Raw genomic sequence first — 19,886 nt, 5'->3', positions numbered from 1 at the left:
TGATAATAATAATACTGTAATAATAATAATAATAATAATAATAATAATAATAATAATAATAATAATAATAATAGTGTTTTTTCCTGGAATTTTTGTTTTGTTTTGTTCTTATTAAATCATTTATTCTTCCTTAAAAAAACCCTCTTAAAACAAAGTATATCCCGTAAAAGAAGACCTTATAAATCTTTAAAGTACTTTTGTAAACCCTTGATATACCTTTTTAAATCCCCGAACATCTTTATAAGTAATGAAAATTTCATAATCTACCACTAAAATATTGAAAATATCCTTGGAAATCCTTAAACACAGATATAAACCCATAAAATTCCTGCAAACCCTCTTGATATATCCTTGTGAATACCAAACATCCTTATAAGTAAATATCATAATGCACCTTTGGAATCATGAAAAATAGGTACCTACTCTTGAAAAACTTAAAAATATAGCTTTGAAAAGCCTTAAAATACCAACGCTAATTTTTTAAAGCCTTGTAAACCCTTTAAATGGCGTTGAAAACATTTTTTATAGTCTTGTAAATCCAAAACAGCTTTATTATAACCATTGCAATCAAGAGAACAGTTGAAAACAGGAAATTCTTGCCGCAGAGTTAGTTAAATGTGATATTCTCTCACCGTAGACTTTCTCGTGACCAGCATAAGGAGGGGAAATATTCTAAAATCAGCCTCCATATTTTTCTTTATATCTTCTCAAATGTAACTATTAATAAATCTACTACTTAGTGTACTACTACTACTACTACTACTACTACTACTGCAATTACGTTATTACTACTGTTTCCATTATTTTTACTACAACTACTACTACTACTACTACTACTACTACTACTACTACTACTACTACTACTACTATTATCCCTACTACTCCTACTACTATACTACTACTACTACTACTACTACTACTACTACTACTACTACTACTACTATCACTACTACTACTACTACTACTACTACTACTACTACTGCTGCTGCTGCTACTACTACTGTGTACTACTTTACTACCTACTACTAATGTAACAGTTGTCATGTTTTGTACCGGATATGTCAAGTGCATAGCTGATCTCTCTCTCTCTCTCTCTCTCTCTCTCTCTCTGATATCTAGATATATACGCATTATCTTCACGATTTACTATATAAGAAAATAAAACTAGGTAGGTAGTATTTTTACCTATCTACCTACATAAAAAAAAAAAAATCGTGAGGTGACAATAACCTACACTAATCTTTCTTAGGAAAATCACCGCATATATAGCATAAGAAAATTCATATAAAAAAATAATTGTGGTGTTATGTAGTAAACTTCTTATCATAGTGGTAATAATCCGAACAGTTCCGAAGTAAAGACGGCATACTAGAGGAGAGTATCGGCACCGGCGGGAGTTCATGTTTTGGGTGGCGCGGGCATTGCAACGTGTGTGTTTGCAGAGTGTTGGTTTACGTTCCTTCACCATGACTTCGAACTCCCCCACTCCCGCCAAGGTGCCCAAACTGACTGAGAGGCTGGTATGGGTGGACCTGGAGGTACGTAGCGAGTGTACTGTACTATGTGGTAAAATTTGTTGAGTGGCTGTAGCATTAGTAAACAATTAGTAAATTTATAGACTTACACCAACAGCTCACTTCCGGATGAAGCTGTTTTGTTCCTGATAGATTTTGACATGTTTTGAATGAATCTACACTTCGCTTCCGTCGCAAATCAATACTTTTTTTTTTTTTTTCGCCCCGCCTCTTTTTTTTTTTTTTTTTTTTTTTCCCGCCCCCGCCCCTGTCCCTTAAGAATATCCGCCACCGCAGGTCACCTCTGGCTCTTACCTGGTGGGCTTCCTGTGCCCCTGACTCGGGTATGGGACAAGAAGCCGCACTCTGCTGATGTGCCAGCCCTTACAAAACAAGTACTCCACATTTTTAATAACAATACAAACGGGCTGGAGATAGAGTTGCCACCTCCACCTCCTAAAAATACGGAACGCATTAGCTGAGGTTGGAACAGTGATGGCGGGTAGAAAGTCAATCATATTGACAAGGCTTGAAGATAAGCTCTTCCATAAGTATTAGGAGGAATTCAAGGATATCTTGACTAAATGTGAGGATATATTGCAAAACACGTTCATCAGTCAAGTTATCAGTAATATATTTTTGAAACTACATGTGTCTATAAATTCTAAAGAATGAGACACTGAAAATATATATTTTCCTTAATTAAAGAAAAAAAAAAAATAGAAAACTCATTTGGAGAAAACAGTAGCTACCTGGAATATGAATGGATCATAAATATAGCCATTACGTGTACATTTTCCAAGTGTACAGATCCTGCAGACGTAGCCATGTTCAGTTCCAGGTACCTAACAGCAGGGCCGTTTCTAGCTATAGGCGGACAAGGCGATTGCCTAGGGCCCCCAAGCCACAAGGGGGCCCCCTGGGTAGCTTGGAAAATTAAAATTTCCTAAGTCACCCAGGGGCTCTGACGAAAAATTGAAATCTAGGCCCCCAAAACATCATCTTGCCTAGAGCCCCCACAAAGCTAGAAACGGCCCTGCCTAACAGGGATGAGACATAGGCATATGGCACAGCACAGAAGCAGTGTTCTCCGCCCCTCTCATTTCTAGACTGACAGCTGTTGGTGATGGACTGTGGAGGCGGAGCGAGATATTACATGTACTGTTCACGTAATGCACGGGCGGCACGACAAACCCCTAACAAACTCATATATTTTTGTGAACTGGTTATGTATTTGTTTCAATATCTGGTCACGATGACTTATTAATTTATTTCATTTGCTTGACTATTCATGCAGGCAAACATGGAACAAATGGCGTTCCGTATTGGTTCAATACGGAACGCAGCATTTCACGCTTCAATACGGAACGGTTCCGTATTTTAATGGACAGGTGGCAACCCTAGCTGGAGAGTGCATCATAAGCAACAATAAGTAATAAACTAAATTAACCTCGTTAATCATAATATTAAAAAAAAGTAATTTTCAAGATGGGACGATAAGGTGGACATGAATGACTCAAGACTGGAACATGTAACAACAGACTCAGGAAGGGAATTCCAGAGGCCATATTTCGTATTGTGAATGAACGTTTCCTAATATCATAGGTTGGTGTGTACGTGGGCCAACTTGTGTTGATGGCTTGTGGTGATGTTAGAAGTTGGGTGGAAGAAGAAATCATATAAGGAGGATTTTTCCATTTACAATTTGCCACATCTTGATAATGTCTTGATGTAATAGTCTCCCTTTAACAGAAAATAAATTCAAAGCTTTAAGGTGATCATAATAGGGTAAATTTTTGAGGCCATCAACACATTTAGTCCACCGACTCTGAACTGTCTCAGTCGCCTTGACATCTTTGATATAACCAAGATTCCACACTGCTGAGCTGTACTCTAACATAGGGCGTATCTCAGAGATATACAAGGAATCATGAATGTGTGATCACGGTTAACAGTGAATTTCAACGAATTATTTGCCACAGCTGAGGCTTTACATGTGATAGTAGAGATATGTTTGTGGAACTTAAGTGATGTATCCACAAAAATACCTAAATCTTGAGAAATATCCTTTTCTGGTAACATTTCATCCCACCCTATTTTAGCTTAACATTTAATCAAAACTAACGTAACCCTAGCTGTAACTTGACCTAGCCAACGTAACCAAACCTAGGTATCCTAGCCCAATTTAGGTAAGATGCACTGCTGATACGTTTTCCTCAGTACAAATTTATTTTATATAACTTAACTGATTTAACCTAAGCAAACTAACCTAACCCAACTAGCAATGCTAAGAAGTTAATATGAAGTCATTTCCTTATTTCTTTTCGTAAAAATCTGGAAATACAATGGATGTAATTGAGGTAACATCCTGCCTATTCACTCATGTTCCATAGAGTTTCTTCTCTCTACAAACTGCGCTGATTGACTAGATTTATCTTGTATTATTTTTTATTGGTCATTGGCTGCTTGCTCAAACAAAAGAACCAATCGCCATCATTCATTTCACGTCTTCGCAAATAATGTAACAATATGCTCACACAAATGAACACACCTAATAATGGACTTCCCCAGTGCCCATCAGTCCATCACTTGTGTGGATATTGTTCATTCACCCCCTAAAAGTGGTATATTAAAGAAAATTTTTGTCAACATTATAAACAATTTGGGATGGGTATGTATGGGTTTAAATTATTGAAAATAAAAAGCTCTATAAGATGAGAGGGATAACAAAAGCCATGTTGTTGTTATTTTAAAAATGTAATAATAGCTTGTTTCTCCCTCTGATTATTTAATGCCTTCAATTAAAGTTTTTTGTAATGATGTTTTCCATGCCCTCGCTGGCCTAAACCCTCAGAAGGCTTAGATACCTGATGGGGTACCTCCTATCATTCTCAAAAACTGTGCTTCTGTATTTGCACTTTGCCTGGTCAAACTCTTTCAACTATGTCTATTGACTTCTACCTTTTCTTCTTGCCGGAAGTTTGCCTATATTCATCCTGTTATTAAAAAGGGCGACCATTCAAATTCCTCAATCTACCATCCTCTAGCATTAATCTCTTGCTTGTTTAAATTTTTTTTTAATTTATCCTCAATAGAAAGATTCTTAAACAACTGTCACTTTGCAATCTGCTATCTGATTGCCAGTATGGCTTCTGTTAAGGTTGCTCTACTAGTGATCTGGCTTTCCTTACTGAGTCTTGGTCATCCTCTTTTAGAGGTATCAGTGAAACTTTTGCTGTTGCATTAGACATATCAAAAGTTTTTGATTGAATCTGGCACACGAAGCTTTGATTTCCAAACTGTCCTCCTACGGTTTCTATCCTTCTCTTTACAGTTTTATCCAAAGTTTCCTTTCCAACCATTCTATTGCTACTGTGGTAGATGGCTATTGTTCTTCTCCTAACAGTGGTGCTCCTCAAGGTTCTGTACTGTCACCCACTCTCTTTCTGTTACTCATTAATGATCTTTTTAACCAAACTTCCTGTGCTATTCACTCCTACACTGATGATACCACCCTACATCCTTCCAAATCCTTTCAGAGATGACCAACCCTTCAGAGAGTCAACAGATCACGCAGGGAAGCCGCAAAATGCCTTACTTCTGATCTTTCTAAGATTTCTGTTTGGGGCAGAGAACACTTAGTTGTGTTCAATGTCTCAAGAACTCAATTCCTCCTTACATCAACTCAACAAAACCTCCCAGACAACTATCCCCTCTTCAATGACACTCAACTATCTCCCTCTTCTACACTGAATATCCTTGGTCTGTCCTTTACTCACAATCTTAAACTGGAAACTTCATATCTTATCTCTTGCTAAAACAGCTTTTATGAAGTTAGGTATTCTGAGGCGTCTCTGCCAGTTTTTCTCGCCCCTCCAACTGCTAACTGTAAAAGAAGTATTCTTCGCATGTTTTGGGGGGTTCCACTCACAGTTTATTAGATAGGAGGGAATCAAAAGCTTTTCGTCGCATCAACTCCCCTCCTCTGACTGACTGTCTTCAGCCTCTTTCTCACTGCCGAAATGTTGCATCTCTTTCTATCTTTTATTGCTATTTTCATGATAACTGCTATGTTGATCTTGCTAACTCCTCCTGCAGCCTCGCTGCACAAGGCTTTATTCTTCCTCTTATCCCTGTTCTGTCTAACTCTCTAATACAAGAGTCAAGTAGTATTCTCATCATTCATACCTTTCTCTGGTAAACTCTGGAACTCCCTGCCTGCTTCTATATATCCATCTTATGACTTGACTTCTTTTAGAATGGGAGGTTTCAAGACATTTTCCTCTGTCTTTTGGTTAATTCTAGCCAATCTTTTTTAAGAAACTTGCATTTTAATTGGGCCTTTTTTTTTTATATAGTCGTTGGCTAGTTTCCCTCATGCATAAGAAAAAACATTCAAAGAAATGCATAACTAGCAATTCACACCAGCAGGCCTCTCTCTCTCTCTCTCTCTCTCTCTCTCTCTCTCTCTCTCTCTCTCTCTCTCTCTCTCTCTCTCTCTCTCTCTCTCTCTCTCTCTCTCTCTCTCTCTCTCTCTCTCTCTCTCTCTCTCTCTCTCTCTCTCTCTCTCTCTCTTACGTACCACCATTTACTGGTGCGTGGACCAGAGCAAGTCATGAAGATATGCAAAATGAGACACTGCAAACCCTGGAGAAGCTAACCAGATGCTCAAATCGCATCCTGCTTTGTGGTGACTAACTGTAAGGAAGTGGATTGGGAAGGAATGGAATCTGTATGTGAGGAAGGTAGTTGGGAAGCTAAAGTATTTAATCAGATGACTGAAAATGCATTGTACCAACATATTAGGGAGCCAATGAGGGTGAGAGGTGAAGATAATCCATCAAGACTGGACCTGGTTTTCACCCGGAAAGAAGAGGAAATAGACAACATCACAATGGAGAGCCCACTGGGTAAGGGCGACCATGTTGTGATAGCTTGTGATGTGTGGCTTAAGTACAGGAGAGAGAGTGGTTCCCAATCAGCGACAATAATAAGATACAACTTTAAAAGGGCGGATGTAGAGAATATGAGAAAATTGTTTGGCGAATGGAAATGGTTCGAGAACGTTTCAAGGGCAAATTCTGAGAAATGTTGGAAGAGATCCTGAGGATATATGAAGAGGTAGTTAAAAAACGGTACCAGTAATCAAGCCAAGAAGGAGGGACAGGAAGATATGGTTCAGTGAAAGATGCAGGAAGGCAAAAGAAGAGAGAGACAGAAGGTGGAGATGTATGAGACGGAGAAAGAATGAAAGAACAGCGGAAAATTACCACAGAGCAAGAAATATATACACCAAGGTCAGAAGAGAGGAAGAGGCTAAATATGAGAACATAGTGAATAAATATGAGTGACCCCCAAGCTTTTCTATAAGTATATTAGTGGTAAAACTAAGATTAAAAGTGCTATCCAAAGATTGAATGTGGATGGAGAGATCATAGAAAAGGAAAGGGAGATAGCACAGGTTCTGAACAACAAGTTTAAAGAAGTATTTGTGGAGGACATGGACCAACTGGAGGAACAAGAAAGGCAAGGTAAATACTGGGCACACAAGTTAGAATCAATTGATTTTGATAGAGAAGAAATAGTGAAGAGACTCCAGTCGTTGGATGTTAACAAGGCAGTAGGACCGGACCAGATGTTGGGTTGGGTGTTAAAAAGTTGTGCTGAAGAATTGAGCTGGCCAATTTATCAACTATATGTAAAATCACTGGAAGAAGGATATGTACCCAAAACATGGAAGGAGGCACAAATAATGGCTATTCATAAGGGAGGAAGTAAGGAGGCACCATTAAATTATAGACCTGTCTCACTATTGTGCATATTGGTGAAGGTGCTGGAGGGAATGGTACGGGATAGATGGATGGAGTTTCTGAAAGGAAAGGAAAGTTTGTCAAATAACCAGTTCGGCTTCAGAAGGGGAAGGTCGTGTATCACAACCTGTTAAGTTTTTACTCTAGAGTAATTGATATTGTGGATCAGAAAGGAGGATGGGCCGATTGTATTTATCTCGATCTAAGAAAGGCATTTGATAAAGTATCTCACAGCAGACTGATCTGGAAGTTGGAAAGTTATGGCGGTATAGGAGGGAAGCTATTGGAAGGGATGAAAAGTTATTTGACAGGGAGGAAAATGAAAACAATGGTAAGGGGTGTGGAATTCCACAAGGGTCAGTGTTGGCACCCCTAATGTTCCTAATATATGTAAATGACCTACCAGATGGAGTGGGAAGTTATATTAACCTGTTAGCAGATGATGCTAAGATGATGTGACAAGTGAAAACTCCGGATGACTGTCTTAGGCTGCAACGGGACTTGGATCTCCTGCATGAATGGAGCGTAAAGTGGAGGATGGAGTTTAATGCTGACAAGTGTCATGTTCTGGAGATGGGAAGAAGTATCCACAGACCACACACAAGATACAATTTGGGTGGGACTGATATTAAATGTATAGAGAGAGAAAAAGATCTAAGGGTTGTAATACAGGACAACCTGTCACCAAAGGGACATATAAACAAAATTGTGGGAGAAGGGTTAGCAATAGTAGCTAATATAAGAACAATTGTTCACCTTAGTGAGTCTCTGGCAAAAAAAAAATCATAGAAGCAATTCTGTGGCCAAAACTAGAGTATGCCCAGGTAGTGTGGGCACCACACCTAAAGAAGCATACAAGGAAGCTAGAAAGGGTGCAAAGAGCTGCATCCAAGTTAGTACCGACCCTACAAGATATGGATTACCAAGAGAGATTGCATGCCCTGCAGCTGCCAACTTTGGAAGAAAGAAGGAAACGAGGAGATATGATTCAGATGTTCAAATGAATGAAGGGGATGGACAAGATTGACTGAGAGGACTTCCTCAAGCTAGACACTGAGAGGAGAACGAGAGGAGGTCATGAGTTCAAGCTGAGATTGCCGGGATACATGACTGATATCGGGAAGCATAGCTTCCCACCGAGCGCTATTCGCGCTTGGAATGAACTACCTAGAGAGATAGTGAGAGCAAGTAATATTCATAGTTTCAAGGAAAAGTATGATGAGTGGATGAAAGTGAGTGGGACACCACGAGTTTAGCTCATCTCCCGCAGCAAATTTACAGGTAAACTCTCTCTCTCTCTCTCTCTCTCTCTCTCTCTCTCTCTCTCTCTCTCTCTCTCTCTCTCTCTCTCTCTCTCTCTCTTTGTGTGTTTCACTGTTTGATCTGCTGCAGTCTCTGACGAGACAGCCAGACGTTACCCTACTGAACGAGCTCAGAGCTCATTATTTCCGATCTTCGGATAGGCTTGAGACCAGGCACACACCACACACCGGGACAACAAGGTCACAACTCCTCGATTTACGTCCCGTACCTACTCACTGCTAGGTGAACAGGGGCTACACGTGAAAGGAGACACACCCAAATATCTCCACCCAGCTGGGGAATCGAACCCTGGTCCTCTGGCTTGTGAAGTCAGCGCTCTAACCACTGAGCTACCGTGTGTGTGTGTGTGTGTGTGTGTGTGTGTGTGTGTGTGTGTGTGTGTGTGTGTGTGTGTGTGTGTGTGTGTGTGTGTATTTACCTAATTGTATTTACCTAATTGTAACATACGGGAAAAGAGCTATGCTCGTACTGTCCCATCTCCATATCTACTAATGTCCAGCTTTTTCTTAAAATCATGAATATTCCTTGCGTTGACCACTTCCACGTCTAAACTATTCCATGCTTCCACCCTTCTATGAGGAAGCTATATTTTTCACATCTCTCCTATAAGTGGCCATTTTAGTTTTTCCCATGCCCTCTCGACATTCTTTCATTCCACATACACAGATCTTTCCTATCCATTTTTCCATGCCAATCATCACTCTGTATATTGCTATCAGGTCTCCCCTTTCTCTTCTGTTTTCCAGGGTCGGAAGTTGCATTCTGTTCAGTCTGTCTTCATAAGTCAAATCTCTTAAGTCAGGCACCATTTTTGTTGCAGCCCTCTGTACTTTCTCTAGTTTCCTTATGTGTTTCTTTAAGTTCGAGCCCACTGTATTGTTGCATATTCAAGCCTCGGTCTTATCATTGCAGTAATTATTTTCTTCATCATTTCTTCATCTAAATATCTGACGCCACTCTTATGTTCCTCAATAAGTTCAATACTTCTCCAATTATTTTGTTTATATGTCTCTCTGGCGATAGGTCATTGGTAATTGTCACCCCAAGGTCTTTTCTTCATGACTGGTTTTATGTCTTCATTTCCTATCTTGTACATACTCCTGATTCTTCTTTCACTCTTGCCAAACTCTAATTTCTTGCATTTTGTCGTGTTGAACTCCATTTGCCATGTACAGCTCCATTTCCATATTCTGTCCAAGTCTTCCTGGAGTAGTTCGCAATCTTTGTCACATCTCACTTTTCTTAACAATTTTGCATCGTCTGCAAATAGGCTCACATAACTGGACACCCCATCCACCATGTCATTTATGTAGACCGCGAACATTACTGGTGCCAACACTGATCCCTGTGGAACTCCACTCTCCACCAAGCCCCATTCTGATGGTCTGTCCTTAATTATTGTTCTCATTTCTCTTCCTACCAAAAGTCTTCCATCCATTTTAGTAAACTGCCATGCACTCCTCCTACCATTTCAAGTTTCCAGATCAGTCTCCGGTGTGGTACCTTATCAAAGGCCTTTTTTAAATCCAGATATATTCCATCAGCCCAACCATCTCTTTCCTGTATTACATCTATCACCCTCGAATAGTAACATATCAGGTTTGTCGTGCATGAACGCCCTTTTCTAAAACCAAATTGACACTCACAAAGTATGTCATTTTTCTCCAAGAAGTCTGTCCATCTATTCTGTGTGTGTGTGTGTGTGTGTGTGTGTGTGTGTGTGTGTGTGTGTGTGTGTGTGTGTGTGTGTGTGTGTGTGTATTTCCTTACTTGTATTTGCCTAGTTGTAACATACAGGAAAAGAGCTGTACTCAAGTTGTCCTGTCTCCATATCTATGCAAATCCAACATTTCTTTGAACTTATTGATTATCCTTGCTTCAACGAATCTCTTATCTAGACCGTTCCACACCTCTACACATCTTTGTGGAAAGCTGAACTTCTTGATATCTCTCCTGCAGTTGTCCTTTCTTAATTTCTTTCCATGTCCTCTTGTGTCATTGTTGTCCCAGATTACTATACTAAGTCTTCTGTATCTAATTTTTCCAGTCCATTCATTGCTCTGTACACTGCTATTAGATTTCCTCTTTCCTTTCTCTGTTTTAAAGTTGTAAGACCTTGTATTCGTAGCCTTTCTTCATATGACCATTCACTCAAACTTGGGGGAAGCTTTGTTGCTGCCGTATGTATTGTATTACCTCTAGTTTTCTTATGTGTTTCTTTTTGTTCAGTGACCATACTGTAGTTGTGTGCTTCTCTGGTGACAAGTTATCCACAGTGGTTACTCCTAGGTCGTTTTCTTCAGGCTTCTTAATTTCTTCATTCCCCATTGAGTAAACTCCTTTCAGCCTTTTTTTGGTCATTCCAAATTCTAATACTCTGCACTTTTTTTGTATTAAATTCCATTTCTCGTGAGTTGTAGTGCCTCACAGTCTTCTTTTTATATTCACTCTCCTCATTAATTTAGCATCATCTACAAACAGACTGATGTAACTGTCTATATTTTCTGGTATATTGTTCACATATACCGCAAACATTAAATTGTTCTCATTTCTCTGTCTTTTAGAAAGTCAGCCATCAATTTCAGATGTCCTCCTGTGAGTCCTCCATTTTGTTCAAGTTTCTACAGTAACCTTTTGTGTGGAAAGCCCCTGGGACTATAGGTTTCCTGGCCCAAGACCAAGGTTCATGTGTTTGGAGGCTTACTGGATGAAACAGTACAGTCTGTCCATGCAGGTGGCGAGGACATTGAGATCTCGGAAAGTTTCACATACCTTGGTAGTGTAGTGCATATTGAGCCAGGAAGTTGTATGGCGGATTGGCCTGGCCCACAGCGTCATAGACTCGCTAAACACAAGTACTATTTGGTGTTGTCAGTGCCTGTGCAGACGGACAAAGATTCGGATCTTCAAGTTGCTGGTGATCCCTGTCTTACTCTACGGATGTGAGACATGGACAATGAATACCGATCTGAAGAGATGAATTAATGCCTTTGGTACTAGATACCTTCGTATGATCATGGGGTACCGCTGGTATGACTTTGTGTCAAATCAACGATTGCCTTGTGAGACTGATTCAAGGCCATTTACCAGCATAGTCCGTCAACGTCAACTGCAACTATATGAGCATGTGGCACGCTACCTGAAGCTGATCCTGCATATTGGGTTGTCTCCGAAAGGGATAACCCAGCATGGAGGAGGCCATGGGGACGTCCACAGAACTCATGGCTGCCACAAGTTGATGCCTCTTGCTGGGAGTTACTTGGCATGGGAAGGGAGCCTGCATGGAGACTCGTGAGGCGTGACTGCCTGGAGTGGTGCCACAGGGTAGGTGAGGCAACGTACCCCCTGGTGTATGCCCCCCATGATTGATTGATTTCTCTAGTGAAGACTGACTGGAAGCAGTTGTTCATCACTTCCGCCATATCTTCTGGGTCTTCATACGTGTGTATTTACCTAGTTGTATTGTACAGGGTTCGAGCGGGGCTCATAGTGTCCTGTCTCCATATCTCCATTTATCTAATTTTTCTTTAAAGTTATGCACACTATGTGCTGTAACAATTCCATTATCCAATGCATTCCATTTTTCCACCGTTCTGTGTGGAAAACTGTAGTTTTCAATATCCTTCACACACTGTCTTATCCTGATCTTCTTTTCATGTTCTCTTGTCCTTCCATCTTCTTCCGTCAACAGCAACAGGTCTTCTTTGTCTATTATTTTCAATATCATTTACTATCTTATACATTGTTATTAGGTCCCCCTGTTCTCTTCTATCTTGTAAGGTTGGCAGTCCCATATCCTTCAGTCGTTCTTCATATATGAGGTCCTTTAATTCCGGCACCATCTTAATAACAATCTTCTGTATCCTTTCCAATTTTCTTATATCCTTTTTAGGGAGGCGGTGGCATAGTGGATAAGGTGGTGAGCGTGGGATTGGGCAGACATCCACGTGTAGGATAGAATCCCACCATGTACAGCCTTAAAACACTTTGCCATTTGTCGAGTGGTTTAAAGTTACCTACATATCACCATGATACCCAGGTTCTAGGTGGTTACACTCAAGATGAGCTTGGGCGGTGATATGGGCCCTAATATGGGTACCACTATAAATAAAATTGCCTGCGCCACTAATGGGCAGAAGCTGAACAGCGCTTCCCATGCACTCTTCAAGTGTGCCTACAGGCGCTATAGGCCTTACCGGAAAAAAAAAAAAAAAAAAAAAAAGCTCGGAGACCATACCACTGCTGCATATTCCAGCCTTGGGCGTATCATGCTTGTGATGATTTTTTTCATCATATCTTTATCCATGTAATGAAATGCCACTCTTATATTAGTCAACATCTAATATGATAGTCCAAATATCTTGCATATCTTGCCTATGTGTTTATCAGGGGTCAGATTTTCTTGTATGATCACTCCAAGATCTTTTTCCTCTTTAATATTCATTATTTGCTCCTCCCCCATCAAATAGTTCCATGCTGGTCTTCTCTTACTCTTTCCTAGTTCCATTATGTGGGATTTCTTGGCATTAAACTCCAATTTCCACTTCTTGCTCCATTCATAGATCTTGTTTAAATCTTCCTGCAACAGCAAACAGTCCTCTCTGGTTTTGATCTCTTACCAACTTTGCATCATCAGCAAATAAATTTATATAACTGTTTATCCTAATGTGAATATCGTTTACGTAAACTTGAAACATAATGGGTGCTAACACTGACCCTTGTGGCACTCCGCTAGTTACTTTACCCCAAGATGAGTATGTATCTCTAATCACAGTTGTCATTTCCCTATCCTTCAAATAATTTCTTGTCCATTCGAGTAAGGTTCCGTGCAGTCTTCGTATGTACTCTAGTCTAGTGTGTGTGTATGTGTGTGTGTGTAATTCACTGTTTGATCTGCTGCAGTCTCTGACGAGACAGCCAGACGTTACCCTACGGAACGAGCTCAGAGCTCATTATTTCCGATCTTCGGATAGGCCTGAGACCAGGCACACACCACACACCGGGACAACAAGGTCACAACTTCTCGATTTACATCCCGTACCTACTCACTGCTAGGTGAACAAGGGCTACACGGGAAAGGAGACACACCCAAATATCTCCACTCGGCCGGGGAATCGAACCCGGTCCTCTGGCTTGTGAAGCCAGCGCTCTAACCACTGAGCTACCGGGCTGTGTGTGTGTGTGTGTGTGTGTGTGTGTGTGTGTGTGTGTGTGTGTGTGTGTGTGTGTGTGTGTGTGTGTGTAATTCACCTCGGTAGCCTTCTGGTCACCCAGCCAGTCTTCCCCATTACGGAGCGAGCTCAGAGCTTATAGACCGATCTTCGGGTAGGACTGAGACCACATCAACACACTTCACACACTGGGAAAGCGAGGCCACAACCCCTAGAGTTACATCCCGTACCTATTTACTGCTAAGTGAACAGGGGCCACACATTAAGAGGCTTGCCCATTTGCCTCGCCGCTTACTGGGACTCGAACCCGGCCCTCTCGATTGTGAGTCGAGCGTGCTAACCAGTATACTATGCGGTGTGTGTGTGTGTATGTGTGTGTGTGTGTGTTATGCAGGTGGTGGTAAAGAAAGTGGCTTTGTTAACATGTAACTTACACATGTACATGGTTTAAAAATGCTGCATCTTGGTGGTAATTGACATTTCGGTATGTAATTTTCATGTAATGCGTGCAGATGACCGGTTTGGATGTGTCGAAGGAAGAGATCATGGAGGCAGCAGTAATCGTGACAGACAGTGACCTGAATATTGTGGCTGAGGGTCCCAACCTGGTCTTGAAGGTGGAAGATAAAATCCTTGATAACATGAATGACTGGTGCAAGGAACATCATGGAAAGGTAAGTCTGTTGGACTTCTATTTTGTTGCTTTTACTATTTCTCTGTTATAACCTAGTTATAATACTATTATGCATGCTAAGTGTACTTATGGTTTTAGTGTTTGTAAAGAGAATATAAGCATGAAATAAAAAAAAAAAAATAGGTAAAAGTAAATAAAAATAAAATCCTGAAAAAGGTACAGGCAACCTTCATTTAACGAAGGTTCACACAACAAAATTTCGCTACAACGAAGGTCTCATTTTACTACCATCTGCTCGTTTAACGAACACCAAACTCGCTTTAACGAAGTTTTATCCAGGTAATTTTTTCCAAATTTGAAAGCCCCACCGTATCACGCAAGCTGACAGGCTTTTGAATACACCAGGAGCAGCTGGTAGTAAGGCCTGCCTCAGGAGAAATCCTGAGACACCGGTAGAATAAAAATCAAGATCAAGATCAAACCTCTCGTGGACAACACGCACACCACTCACTCCCCAGTCAAAACATAACAGCGTCAGCAGCAGTTCGTCTTCCCTAGCTCAACTTATCACCAAAACGCCCTGCAATGTCGCCTAGCGTTCCTAAGAAGACCAGGAAGTCTCTTACTCTCGAAGTGAAGCTGGATATTATTCACAGACACGAGAGAGGCCAGAAAACTAATAACATAGCTCGCCACCATCTTGACTCCATCTACTGTCTACTATTTTCAAGTCAGCAGACTCTATTAAGAAGGCTGGTGAGACCGTATCTTCCTTGCAAGCTAAAAGAACCACCTGAACTCGTGACTCTACAATGGATAAAATGGAAAGCCTTGTGGAAATGTGGTACATGAGTTTTGTATGTGATACAATGATGCACCCTTTGTTTACATTCCACAGGTTGCCAGTTAGTGTCTTTCCCGTTTCACTCTCCCTCCCTTCATAAACTTAAGATCATCAACATTATAAAGTTACGTACATACATACATTAGTGTACGTTATAATGACTTAAATTACACTACCTAAATGTTTAACTTCATAATTTTTACTTTCACTAAACCTTTTACTGTACTATGATGCACTCTCGCTTTGCTGACTCTCAATGGAAGTTCAAATCAAGGGTTAAGCTTGTTATAATCGGTTCGCTTAACGAAGTTTCGCTTAACGAAGTGTTTTTAAGGAACGTAACTCCTTCGTTAAGTGGGGGTTGCCTGTATTACTCCATACATGATTGTAATTGCTGAAAATCCAATCTTAAAGCAAACAATTTTATAGCAGACGTAAGAATGAATAAAAAAAAAATAGTAATGCATTCCAAGATCTTTATATGTACCCCCTGAAATTCATAAAAAATTATGAAATATCATATGTATATACAGTTTATCTTATGAATGAATAAAACACGGGCTACATAGGTAAAATGCAGTCAATTCTTGATTAATGGGAGCGTTACGTTCCTGGAAACGTTGCGTTATTCAAACATAATTTTTCCATAGAAAACAATTGCTATAGGGGGGATTATGTTCCTGGCCACTGGGAAAGTCTGCCTATTTTGGGGATTTTGTTACTTAAACCTTAAAAAAACTATTGATACATAACTAGGTCACAGAAACAATAAAAAAACACGTTCTTATTTTATTTTTAAGTACATTACATTTTTAAGTCACTAAGTAACACAACAAAAACACATCCTTACACTCGCCATCACTTTGTTGATGCATCACTAGTTGTCATCTACTGGATCTTCACCCTGCTCACTCTTGCTCATGTCTTCTACCTCCCTCATGTCTCCATCTTCCTCTGGCTCTTCTTTTATGATCTTTTTAAAGAACTGACCTAGTGTGGTTTGTTTGATCATCTTTTCTTCTGATCTAACATGATTTATAACAGTTTAGTTCTGCCATTACTTTTTGTGCTATTGTACTTTTGTTTACAGTAGGATCCTTGGCCTCCAGTAAGTCCAGTCTTTTCCTTATAGAAGCGAGTGCTTTCTGTAGCTCTTTTGTTTATAAATATCTCTCTGGTTCTGAGGTTTCTGATGCAGATCATGCTTTTGGTGCCTCTAACTCTGCTGTTTCCATCGTTTCCCTCTCTAACAATTCGCGTGGGTGCGTGTGACATCATTGAGTTGAATTAATCTTGTTAAATTGAATAAATTGCGTTATTTAATCGTATTGCCTTAAAATGTCAAGTCTCGTTGAATTGAAATCATGTTATTCAAACTCAAGTTAATCAAGAGTTGAATGGAAATACAAGAATTAAGCAATAACATTAAGTTAAATAGAAATAATTTTTGTACAGTAAGTCCTCGTTATACGGTAGTTCTTTCACCCTAACTGGTAAATAATATTAGAATAACAATGTCAATTAATATAAAATAGAAAATTAGAAAAGAGAGATGATACAGTATAACTGGTAAATAACTTTTTAAAGTAACAATGTCAGTTAATATAAAATAAAAAAATAGAAAAGAGAGTTGATACAGTGTAACTGGTAAATAATTTAGAAATAACAATGTCAGTTATGAGCTTTCATTTCACCTTCTTGCTGATTGGCTGCAGACGCAGCTCTCTCTCTCAGTCGCACACGGGTTTTCAAATTATACAGTAATACTCTGCTTAAGGAACATTCGTTTAACGAATTTCCGGTTTAACGTACTATATAAAGTTAGACCAAAAGTCCGCATAACGTACAACCACATCCGTTTTAGTGAATTTTCTGGGTTTGAATTTGCCGGGTGAGGGACCGAACATGGCAGCTTCGCTGTGATTGGCTGGCTCCCCGCCTCTGTCTCTAGCGCTCCTGGAGCTGGATCCAAGATTCTTTAACAACGTCAGAGCAATCTCTTGCAGCGAAATGGCATCCATGAACGCTTGGAGGGACAGTGACAAGGTTGCTGTCAGGTTGCTCTGAGGTTACTGTTTTATATGTACATTTATGTTCACAAAACAACATTTCTATTAGCTTTTTACAAACCTTGCCCCTAAGAAAGGATTGTTTTGTAATGTATCAAGTGAAGTCTTACATGGAATACCAAAAAATAAAGCAGAGATGAGATGAGCCACAGACGAAGCAGGAGATTCGCGGCCACTTGGCCACTTCTTCTTCTTCTTGTGATCATTTTAGCCTGCGTGTTGTTTTTCCCCATGATATTTGTTTCCACTCTTCTATTGCCTGCTATAATGGATATCATATCTTAGTATTCATATACTCTCATGCCACGAGGATAACCTTGACTCCGTGGCACTGAGTGATAATGAGTTACTAATGAATTTCATTAGTAATTCACTATCATTCAGTGCCACGGAGTCAAGGTTATCCTCGTGGCATGAGCATATATGAATACTAAGATATGATATCCATTATAGCAGGCAATAGAGAAGTGGAAACAAATATCATGGGGAAAACAACATGCAAGCTAAAATGGTCACAAGAAGAAGAAGCGGCCGAGTGGCCGCGAGTCTCTCGCTTTGTCTGGGGCTCATCTCATCTCTGCTTTATTAATTGGTATTCCATGTAAGATTTCATTTTATGCATTTCAAAACAATTCTTTGTTGAGGACAAGGTTTGTAAAAAGCTAATAGAAATGTTATTTTGTGAACATAAATGCGAGAATGTGAGAGAATTTGTACGTAGCTCCTGTAACTTCCAATGACTCGTATGACATCATAACAGTACACACACACACACACACACGGGACATCGTCGATGGCGGAGGTGGTCGCTGATATCCAGAGCAATCATCTATAATTCTACAGTTACCTAAGAGTAACCAAGGTGGGAAAGGAGCTGGTAATGTTTGTCCCGTCTCCATATAGTCATGTTAACTGTTGATTAGCAAAATAATGTCCAGTGAAGGTAAATATAAACTGTAGCCTGCGTTTGAGCCATCAGCTGGTTTGTTTACGTCTGCGCAACATGGCGGCCGTGAACTCGAAGAGAATCAGACTTCACAGGGTTTCAAGGAATAATGGAGAAGAGCGCTTATGTGAAGAAAATTCTGGAGTTAGAAGGTAAAATTGAAAAACTGTTTGAAAAGTATGAGGGCCTGGAAACGAGTTATGACAATGTAAAGAGAGACTGTGCCGATATGAAGAAGGAAAATGCAGCACTGAAAGAGGAAGTTAAGCTAATTAAAGTGAATTGCGAAAAATGTGGAGAATCTCTAGGAAAAGTGATGGAGAAGCAGGCTGAATGGAAAAAAAGTCAGGAAGTGGAAAGAAAGGAGGTAAATTACAAAGTTGCAAGTCTGGAAAAGGAAATCAAAGAGTCAGGGAGAAAACTTTGGGCCTTGCTGAAATTATAGATCAACAGATCATAGAAGAGAAGATAGCTGAGAAAGTGGTGAAGGTTATTAAGTCAAATGAGACATTGGTGAGGAAACTGTAGACAAAAAGAGATGTGTGGTGATATTTGGTGTGGAGGAGGATAAGACACCGAGTAAAATGGAGAGAGAAAAAACATAAAAAGGTGATAAATAATATCATTAATGTGGTGCAGGAGGAGGAAAAGACCTAGTACAAGAAATAGAGGACTTCCATAGAATTGGAAAGTTCACAAGAGAAGGTATGAGGCCAATAAGAATCAAACTTAAGTCACAAAAGGATGTAGATGAATTGGTGGAGAAGTCATGGAGGCTAGCCCAGCAGGAAACAACAAGGAAGATTTGGTTGAGAAGAGATCTCGGTGAAAAGGAAAGAGAAATGTTAAATGAGTTGAGAAAGGAGGCTTTGAAAAAAATGAAGAGAGGACAGAAGAGAGAAGAAAGAGTTTTCTGGAGAATCTTGGATATGAGACTGAGGAAGTGGTTCATAACCCAGAAAAGTACAGCAAGAAAGGACTAAAGAAACTTACATATGAGCGAAATGTAATGTATTCCAACATAAATGGAGTGATATCGGGGATTTTAGAACTCAACGATTACTTGAGGGACAAGAACCCAGATATTGTGGGTCTTACTGAAACAAAACTGAGAGAGGAGAAGACCTGATGAAGGTTGGAGAAGGAAATATAACGTTTGGAAAAGAAATAGAGTAGGTAAGATGGGAGGAGGAGTGATGTTGCTGGTTAAAAAAGATATAAAGGTGGATCAAGTGAAAAAAGGTATGGGAAAGGCAGAAGTGCTAAAGATCAGAGCAGAAACTAATGAAGGAAAAAGAGGCACTACATAGTGGTGTACGTACCACCTAAGACAAATGCATGGTCAGTACAGGAATATGAAGAAATGATAAGTGATACAGGAACATGTCTGGAAGAAATGTTGGGTGGCTGTGAACGAACTATAATGATGGGAGATTTTAATTGTAAAGAGGTGTGTTGGGAGGACTGGTCAATGGAAGGATCAGAGACAACATGGGGAAATACACTATTGACACTGGCAATGGAAAATGTGTTAACTCAGTGGGTCAAAGAAGATACTAGGTTTGGAGGAGAGGA

The 19,886-nt window shown here is 39.9% G+C and overlaps 1 protein-coding gene across 1 annotated transcript in view; it reads left to right on the top strand.

The window, feature by feature from the left end:
- The first annotated feature begins 1,356 nt into the window (after nucleotides 1-1,356).
- LOC123520819 (oligoribonuclease, mitochondrial-like) overlaps nucleotides 1,357-19,886 on the top strand; it is a 42,974-nt gene continuing 24,444 nt past the window's right edge. Inside the window, exons 1-2 of the mRNA XM_045283440.1 lie at nucleotides 1,357-1,538; nucleotides 14,331-14,492. Coding sequence (XP_045139375.1) covers nucleotides 1,401-1,538; nucleotides 14,331-14,492 — 300 coding nt within the window. The 5' untranslated portion in view covers nucleotides 1,357-1,400. The remainder of the gene's footprint in view (nucleotides 1,539-14,330; nucleotides 14,493-19,886) is intronic.

This window comes from Portunus trituberculatus, chromosome 47 (assembly GCF_017591435.1).
Source record: "Portunus trituberculatus isolate SZX2019 chromosome 47, ASM1759143v1, whole genome shotgun sequence".
NCBI lineage: Eukaryota > Metazoa > Arthropoda > Malacostraca > Decapoda > Portunidae > Portunus > Portunus trituberculatus.
The sequence above is the reverse complement of the archived record's forward strand: the minus strand, read 5'-3'. Positions and strand labels throughout refer to the sequence as shown.